The sequence below is a fragment of the Kryptolebias marmoratus genome, linkage group LG15 (genome assembly GCF_001649575.2).
Source record: "Kryptolebias marmoratus isolate JLee-2015 linkage group LG15, ASM164957v2, whole genome shotgun sequence".
NCBI lineage: Eukaryota > Metazoa > Chordata > Actinopteri > Cyprinodontiformes > Rivulidae > Kryptolebias > Kryptolebias marmoratus.
The window spans coordinates 21,514,926-21,523,848 of record NC_051444.1 but is presented as its reverse complement, the minus strand read 5'-3'; the positions used below and the strand labels follow the sequence as shown (position 1 = coordinate 21,523,848).

At 44.4% G+C, this 8,923-nt stretch overlaps 2 protein-coding genes across 2 annotated transcripts; one reads left to right on the top strand and one right to left on the bottom strand.

Annotated features, from left to right (window-relative positions):
• Positions 1 to 541: 541 nt before the first annotated feature.
• Positions 542 to 2,988, bottom strand: LOC108237886 (protein C19orf12 homolog). The gene is made up of 4 exons (XM_017419601.3): positions 2,954 to 2,988; positions 2,701 to 2,806; positions 1,946 to 2,154; positions 542 to 1,111 (listed from the first exon to the last, which is right to left on the bottom strand). The coding sequence occupies exons 3-4, from the start codon at positions 2,103 to 2,105 to the stop codon at positions 846 to 848; spliced, it is 426 nt and encodes a 141-aa protein (XP_017275090.1). The 5' UTR covers positions 2,106 to 2,154; positions 2,701 to 2,806; positions 2,954 to 2,988; the 3' UTR covers positions 542 to 845.
• A 705-nt stretch (positions 2,989 to 3,693) lies between these two features.
• Positions 3,694 to 8,921, top strand: si:ch211-260e23.9. The gene is made up of 4 exons (XM_017419599.3): positions 3,694 to 3,846; positions 6,284 to 6,428; positions 6,537 to 6,696; positions 7,840 to 8,921. Exons 2-4 carry the CDS (start codon positions 6,305 to 6,307, stop codon positions 8,066 to 8,068), a joined length of 513 nt encoding a protein of 170 aa, XP_017275088.1. The 5' UTR covers positions 3,694 to 3,846; positions 6,284 to 6,304; the 3' UTR covers positions 8,069 to 8,921.
• The last annotated feature ends 2 nt before the right edge of the window (positions 8,922 to 8,923 follow it).

The following is an 8,923-nucleotide window of genomic DNA, read 5'->3' as shown; positions in this document are numbered from 1 at the left end:
ACCAACTTGAAACTTGAAATAAACACAACTCATGAATTGTTAAACATATCACATATAAAACTTTCGAGTTCATATTAAATAGCTACAATAAACTGACATGTATTGGTATTTTTATGTTATAGGAACAAAACTTTTATAAAGGGCAAAACATCTTTCTGTGTAGCCCCTTTGATAAAATTTAACAGAGCTGAATCTTTTCAATATTTGTGTAAAACTAATAGGTACCCCACTTAAAAACAGCATATACTTGCATCCTAATGAGTGAACATAATAAAATCACTCAAGAATGTTTAATTTTAATTTACTAAATTTCCTCTAACAAGCAGACCTTCATTTCCTCATGCTTTTATCAAAATACAAACTTTTACTCCTGATTCCTATTATTCTCAGAATGACTTTTCTAAAGCACCTTATTTTGAGCAGTTTTCTGTGATGTGTTTAAAAATTGCACCCCACCCACCACCACCCTCAGATGTGTTAAAAATACTTGGTTTCCTGGTGGATTTCACATTCCTGCATTAAGTTAAACAGACAAAACTGATCAAGTTGGCCTTTTTTTATTATGATTGTAAACATTTAGGTTAATCATTATTTTAATTTAAAATTCACATGTAGTGACATATACATAGAAAGCACCTTGATACAAAATTTAGAAGAAGGGAGATTGTCTTCCAATAGAAAATAAATGACTTCTAAGGCTCACATGAAAATGACCAGCATATGATAAAACATAAAACATGTTTTGTGCTAAAGGGACACAGACTCCTAAAGTGAGTCTGTGGGTGATCGTTTCCAGTGAAGCAGTAAATCCACCAGCATGAAGGCCTCTGTTTGTGTTCGGTCGGTCAGTCTCGGTAACACACTTCTGCTCGGAGTTCGTTCGTGACGTAGTTGAGCAGCGCCGCGGTCACCTGCTGCTGCAGGGTGGCGTTCCCCATCACCAGGGCTATGAGCTGCGCCGCGTCCGTCCAGTCCAGGCTGCCCAACACGCGGGCCACGTCGTTGTAGAGCTTCTCCTTCTGCGGAGCGGGCAGCTCCATCAGGATCTGAGGCAGAGGCCTGAACTGACCGCTGGTGAGCCAGCTGCCCAGGAGACCGCCTACCGCACCACCTGATGGAGACAAGGATCCGTGTTTATAAAAACAACATGCAAACGTCCGTACGAACATGAACGAATCCTGCTTTCGCCTGGCAAACACTATGAGAGCTCAAACGTCTGTTGTTCCTCGCTTGGAATAAAAAAAGAAACCACAAAAATTCAGCTCAGCTGTGACTTTAATGTTGGTTATTGTTCCCCTGACTGATGGCTTGCTTTAAACTATAGAAATATGAGACCCAGTACAGCTGCACACTCCTACACACAAAAGTGTGTAAGAGGAGTGCCGGTCAGAGGGTGACGGAGAAATAAAAAAAAAAAGGTTTCAGTCTTCTGTAAGGCAGAAACAGGGGATGGCTTAATCTTGTTGGTGAAACAACAACATGAAGAGGTGAAGCAGGAGGAAGTTTTTACTGGTTAAGTTTCACTTTGACCATTTCATACTCACCTTATACTAGTATAAGTACTAGTTTAGTACTAGTAGTTGCCATTTCTAACTTTCAAACCCACTTTCCACATAACCTCCTGCTGTTTACTAGCTGTTCAGCTGCTTATTAACACAAGTAGCTCATCAGCCAATCACATGACAGCAGCTCGAGCTCATCAGCCAATCACATGGCAGCAGCTAGGTGTCAAAAACAACCTGCTCATATTAATTGATGAATCGCAACCTGACCATAAATAACCTTCATATCAACCGCTGACATTTACAACCACATATCAGCACAAGAGCTTTGCTTCAAACTTTAAGACAACTCTGTCTGTTAGGACAATATCTCACGAACCTCTGGACGGATTTGAATGAAACTCCCATAAAAAAAGGAAATCTCTGTTTCTACTCGTCCTTACCCACAGCAATCCCCGCAGGGCCGCAGAGCATCCCGCCCACGATGGCGCTCCCTCCGGCCACCATGCCCCCCTTGATGGAGTTCTTCACCGCCACCTTGATCTGATCCTGGGCCGAGATCTCGCAGCACAGGCGGACCACGTCGTCCAACCGCGGCCCCATCCCTGAGCTTGAGGCCCCCGACGATGGGACGAGACCCACCCGGTGGCGCCTGAAAAAAGAAGGACCCCGGTGACTTCCGGTTCTAATAAACTCACCTCACGTCACTCACTCAGGGTTTCTCTTTCGCTTACATTTATTCGTCAAATATCGAACTGAATTAGTTCGAACAAGTAAAAGCAGCTATTTATAGTGGTTATTAATTATTTCAGTACAGCTGTGAGTCTAACTTGTGAACTTTGCTAACATTTAATCGGAACTATTAGCATTAATTAGTTAATTTATGACTGTGTCACGCGCACGGGGGACGCTAAAGTCACGTTAACAATCACATATTTACTCCAGCTTATTTCCTACAATTGTGACTAAATGCTGCCAATCTCTCTGTCACTCCATATTCTAACCAGAACTTTAAGGCAGGAAGGTATCCAATCATAAGTTCAGATAAAATAAGCCGCAACTTCTTTCGGTTTAAACCCCGAAAAAAAGTAAACACGTTCGCTTGGAGGTCGAATACTGCTCCTTCTACTGAGACAGAAAGAACCACACAGGACAGTAGTTTGCTGAAACGGTGTCACATTTTTTACATATCACTTACCTTTACTTTTACCCTGGCTGGCTCTGCGGACTTTCGCTTTTTTGCTCCACACCTGTGAATATCCTTCAAAAACGCTGGCGTCTGAATGGCAGTCGTGACACACTTCCTGTTAAAGCAGGAAGTGTTAAAAGCAGGAATAATGACCGAAACGAGTTGTTAATCTTCGTGGCTGTTAAACAAAGTATTATTTAAGCCACACGGAGACCTAGTTATTCGGATGGGCAAAGTGTTAGTAAGCAACCCAATATCTTACTTTCTGTTCTCCCTGCTCGTTCAATTTTATTGTTGTTCGGAAAGCGCATGCGCAGCAATAAAGAGGAAAGTTAGCGGATTCGTTCCCGTGGAATCAGTTCATGCTGCGTTCCATGTTCCTCGGAAATCGGAACTAATATATGGGAATGGCGTCAAACCCGACTTAATTATGCTCCAGTTGCAAGTCGGAAAACCAATAGGACTTGCTAATTACTGTGCTAACTACAGGCTAACTTCCATTGGCATCAAAAGTCGCCGCATTCCAAATATGCAAACTCCGTTGTTTCCTAATCAACATGTTTCAGCGCTGTGTGTGTGGCTGTATTACTGAGATGTAAACTGGCAGAAATTAAAATAAAAGTTTATTACTGCAGCTTGCGCTAGTCGGGATTCTCCGACTTTCCCAGTAGGAATTCCGTCTTCGGCGGACGTTCCAGGCGAGTTTACCGACTTCGGTAACAGAAATTCCGACCTTCAAGTACAACTTGAACGCACCATAGATGTCAAGCTTGAATTAAATGAAAACAAACGTAACCGCTTCTTTTGCTCTTGGATGCGCGAGCTTGAGTGCTGACTTGTAACACTGTGCCCTTTTGTTACTTTGAGATTCCCTCTAAAGAGAGAGCGAGAGAGAGAAAAGGAAGAAGTCTTGTTTTCACCCGAAATGCCGAAAGAACAAAGGAAAGACTAGTTTCCTATTTCAAAGTGGACTTGTTGACACGTGACGTGGCAGCGGCGCGCTCTCTCATTGGGTGGGACTCGGTGACGTTTCAGGCCACAGGGACAGCCCCTTCATCTCTGATAAACAAGTTTTTGATCATAACAATCTCGGAAGAAGAAGAAGGGGATTAGCGGGATCCTTGGTCGTGCACAACAATTGTTCTGTCCGAGGAGGTGAGTGGAAAGTAAAGCCGCCTGTCACTGAGCTGTCCTCCGGCCTCTCTGCGCCTTTCAGCTCATCCGCCTTTTGTCCTCTTCTGAGAATCAAACCAGTTTTTGGAAGGAGTGTGTGTGAGTGTGCCTGCTTTAATGACTGACTTAACTTCAAATATAAGTGCTCTCTGCTGCTTTTGGACTGTGGGTGCTGAGTGATGACAATAGGAAATAATCATGAGCTGGGTTGTTGCCTTGTGTGTGTGTGTGTGGTACAGTCCTGACAGTATGACTGACAATGTGTGTGTTAATGGGACAGACTGGTGCAGTCAGGAGACTAGCAAGCAGAAAGGCATTCAGACACAGGAGGAGAAGGAGGAGGAGAGGGGGTTGTCACCATTTATGCATCTGTGTTGGTGAAGATAAACAGGCTGTTCCAAAGTGTACCAATAGGTAGAATAAAGCCCCGGGATCGGGTTACATAGCACACGGTGTTCCCGTGTTACATCCTAATGTCCTGTAGCTGGATTTAAAAAAAAAAAAGACTGAGGTCAGTGTCCCGTGAGCACCAGTCCCAACAAACCGTGGCCCATTTCTCTCCAATTTACCTTGAAGACCTTGACGAATACGACTGTGTCACAACTTCAGGAGCAGGATACCGTGGCTGACGAGGCAGTCGGGTCAGCCAAGTTCCACAGTACCTGTCCACGCTCACAGAACAAATTTAGGCCAGCATCACAGGTTATATAATGTCCAGTCATGATATAAACTCAGAACACTCTCATGTAACAGATCCAAATTAAAGGCTTCGCATTCCTTGAAGGAGTGCAGACTGGCGATCGCGTCTGAGTTTTACACTATAATTATCTGAAGATGAGAAAGAAAGAAGCTCTGGTCATTTGGGTCAAACCTCGAAAATAACGTGATGTTTTTTCAGTCAACATTGAGAAAATCTTACGCCGTCTCTTTGCGCCGGGGTTATGTGTTTGGGATGACTCTCAGCTGCTCCCACACCGAATGTTAGCTCGACGTCTGTACTGCTGATTGACTCGGAGCCCTTTTTCTGATTAGCTGTGGTGGCTGCCTTTAAAATGGAGCAACTCCAAAAGACAATCAGTAGCAGATGTCCATCTAATAAATAGTTTCTTGAAGTTTCATTAAAATCCGTCCAAGTGGTTCATGAGATATTTCGCTAACAGACAGAGCTGACTTGAAGAGTTTGTCATGTTGCTGCTCTGGAGCCGAGGAGAAACAATATTAATAACGATCTTAGAGAGTCAGCTGTTGCTGCCCATAAATCCAGAGAGGATTTTAAGGCCATTTCCAAACAATTTGAAGTCAGTTGTTCATTATAGAGAAAAAATGATTGACAAGTTAAAAATGTTCAGTACGGCTGGCAGTCTCACTGGTTGGCCCACTCTGAGGTCAGCCAGTGCAATGTTCAGACAGATGAGAAAAACATCCAAAAACAAAACATTGATCTGCATCTCAGACTCTGCAGGCCTCGGTTAGCAGGTTAAAGTTCATGATGGTAGAACTGGAAAAAAAAAAAAAAAAGACTGAACAAGTACCACTTGTTTGGAAGGGCTGTCAGGAAGAGCCTATTCCTTCTAAAAAAAATTAAAAAAAGAATGTAGCAGCAAAGTTACATCTGAGCAAACCTTAAAACCTCGGGGACAATGTTGTGTAATCAGATGAGACCAAAGAGGAGCTGTGTAGCGAAAACACATGAAATCAGCACACTCACGCTTCAACTGACTGTTGAGCACGGTGGTGGAAGGGTGATGATCTGGGCTTGCCCGAGTCAAATGTGAGGCCGTCTGTCCGACAGCTGAGGCTCGGACCTAACTGGGTCAAAGAGCGAGACAGACAATCACTTCAACGTAACGCTGCTAAAAAGTGGTTCTGCAAGCTGATTGGTCGTCAGGGGCGTTGGATTTGTTGCGTTTCCTCGCAGTTTCTCCATTCTGGCTTAGGTTTTCTGAAATAAAAACTGACTCAAAGTGTTGCTGTTCATCGTACGTTGTAAATCCCTCGTTTCCGGACCCGGCGAGGATCCAGGTGATCATTAGTTTTGTTCTGACACGTAAGACGTTCGAAATAAAAAGAAGGGATGTAGTTTATTTTACACCGCAGCTCTATTTTTAAATCCATGTAATTCCATGCGCTGGGTCCACTGTCCCATCAGCTGTTTGGGTTCTAAAATGACTCTGTTACCCACATCACAGTGACGCAAGAAGCCGGGCTGCTGAGTGGGTGTAATAGAAGCAGCTGGTGGTGCGGGACACGCAGGTCTGTGCAGTTAGGTGTTGGAACAGCCTGAGGGGGGCAGTGTTTCCATTGTGAACGGACTGGTGGGGAGCGGGTCCCGGTCCAGCAGAGGGGGAGATAAAGCAACGCAGAACTTTCCCGCGTTTGAGTTCCTGCAGTTCACCCACTTCCCGTGTTTCCATTACAGATCTGAAAAGAGACTGTGAGAATGATCGGGAGGATCCTTTCTCATCTACTTGGAAACGCTGGGGAAGACTCGGAGGCAGCGGACGACTCTCACGAGAAGACAAATGAGCTCGAGGAGGAGGGATGGGTCATTGTTAACCTCCCAGGTGAGAAATGACACCGTGTTTCTGTGTGGGGACACAGTTTAAGTTTTAGTTCTTTCTTTTTTTGATGTGATAATGAGACACAACCTGATCTGTTTGCACTGGGAGCAGAGGGTGGACCCCTGTTGGCCCCCGACGTGGACCCTCTCGAGAACCTGCTGATCGAGCACCCCAGCATGTCTGTCTACCAGATGAGGTGCACGTTGGCTGACGCCGAGGAGGAGGAGGAGGAGGAGAACGTCTCTGACGAAGACGAAGAGGAAGCCCCCAGGTTACTTTCTGTTCTAAACACAGATTAGTCTTCAGACTTTGAGGCTGAAACAAACGGTCACTTATCAGTTACCCTTCTCTGGAAGAACCCAGAGCTTCAAACACAAAGCAACCGACCAGAAAATGGCCACACAAACACAAGTTATCGCACCATTTTACTCATTATTGTAAAACTGATTTTATATCACTTTTCAATGAACTAACTTAATTCTAAGGACCTAGAACTTTGTGCCAAAGCTCCATTTAAAGGCAGCAGGACTGCTCCTCATACTTTTCTGTACCATCCATCGTCTTTGCCCACTTTTCCTTTCCGGGTCATGGGGAGCTGGTGCCTATCTCCAGCAGTCACTGTGTGAGAGTACAGTACCGTATTTTCTGGACAATAAGGCACACCTAAAAGCCTTCAATTTTCTCATAAAACAACAGTGCGCATTATAATCCGGAGCTCCTTATATATGTAAGAAGTCCAAGAACCCAAGACGCAGAGTGCACACACTCCAACTTTCATCGACTTCTGTTCTACCTATGCGTAGAATTTTCTCTTCAGAACTGAAAGTCGGGGGTGTTTTTTTTAAATACCTTCTTCTTCGACTTCTTTTTTCAACATCACCCATAGATTTTCCATGATAACGGTTCGAGAACAGGTCAGAACTTGACTTGTTCTTTGTCTTATGTTGTCCACGGTGCAGGGATGAACCAGGAGACCCTGGCTGCAGTCTTCAATGTTAGGTTAGAGTTAAAGTCAGGAGTCAGGAGTTAAATTAGATGTCAGAGGGTTAGAGGACAGGAATAAGGAATTGGGAAACGTACTGTAAGTCTACCGAACAACAACAGAATGTCTTAATAATAATACTCCAGTACATTGAATCATCAGTGTTGGGGTGGCAGCAAAGCTGGGTATGAAATAGATTTTTTCCACACAAATGTCTGCATATAAAGTGACCAAAACTGCAAAAGTAGAAAGTGGCGAATGTATGAAATAACCTGGAGATAAAAGTGCAACTTAAAGGTTACTGACAGACATTTATATTGTATTTTATACGTGATGAATGTAGGAAATTTAGACTAAAAAGGCATTTCACGTTAATCTCAGAAACGCCACTTCATGAACTCACACTGTAACCTTTCCTTTGTGTCTGTCCAGGCCAGTGGCGGTCAGCCGGCACATTTCCTGGCACCTCGCGGCCTGGGGGGTCCCTCTGCCCTATAACGTCCACCTGCTGTCTGTGCAGAAAGCCAGGGGCCAGGCCGAGAGGAAGAAGCTGAGCCGTGGCGCCCTCCACAGGCAGAACCTGGCCAAGGCGCGCTTCTCCCCGGGAGAAAAACGCTTCGGCCACTTAAAGCGCCCATGCCAGCGCGTGTACAACTACTGAAACGAGCCCATGGTGGGCACGGTCCTTTGGCACCAGAGTCACTCAGGTTTTCCTGTCATCGCGTCACCTTGCTGAATTACCCGTGCCTTTTAAACAAACAGATACGACGTGAGGTTCACGGTCTCCTGTGCAATGATCAAACCAGGAAAGTTTGCACTGCCACCATCATGTCTGAAACCACTGAAAACAAATGAACCTCCACCACAAAAAAAAAAAAACTACACTTGTGCAAAACGGTTACTTAAAAAAAAAGCATTTGTATTGTAAACTATCAAACAAGAAGAGCTGAATTGTCTGGCTTGTGTGATTTTGAACAAAAAGTGTGTTTTAACGTGTGCATCTGTGAGAAATAATTTGAGTTGTTTAAAGATTTCTTCTGCCGACACATTTTTATGACAAATGTTCCAAATATGAAACCTGCAGAGTATTGTGTTCACCTGTATTAGCTAAATTCTTTTAGGGGTTTGCCACAGCGGACAAACTCGCATGAACGTTTTGGCAATTGTTGTACGCCGGAAGCGCTTCCTGCCGCAACCTGGGCTCGAACCTGCAGCCCTCAGGATTACGAGACCGCGGCACCGACCACCGAGCCACCGCAGCCCTTGCCTGTACCACATGAGGATTATTACAGGGTGGTTTGTTCTTCGCTTACGTGCTCACCTGCCGAGTGTGTTGTCGACATGTACAGTATTCACGCCACGTAAAGATATGCAGTGAATTTGCTCAGTGAGTTTGTACTTTTCAGCTAACACTTACTTTTTTGTTTTCCTTGTGACAGTAATTGTTGACATGATTTTCTATATGCGTGTATTTGTAAAACGTCCAAAAACATGAATAAAACTTGTTTTCGTAAGT

Bases quoted from the DNA above. Each gene is read 5' to 3' on its own strand.
- si:ch211-260e23.9 (XM_017419599.3), top strand. From the start codon at position 6,305: ATGATCGGGAGGATCCTTTCTCATCTACTTGGAAACGCTGGGGAAGAC. The intron at 6,429-6,536 runs GTGAGAAATGAC...CACTGGGAGCAG, and splicing joins GGTCATTGTTAACCTCCCAG to AGGGTGGACCCCTGTTGGCC. The intron at 6,697-7,839 runs GTTACTTTCTGT...GTGTCTGTCCAG, and splicing joins GACGAAGAGGAAGCCCCCAG to GCCAGTGGCGGTCAGCCGGC.
- LOC108237886 (XM_017419601.3), bottom strand. From the start codon at position 2,105: ATGGGGCCGCGGTTGGACGACGTGGTCCGCCTGTGCTGCGAGATCTCG. The intron at 1,112-1,945 runs GTAAGGACGAGT...TGTCTCCATCAG, and splicing joins CCCTGCGGGGATTGCTGTGG to GTGGTGCGGTAGGCGGTCTC.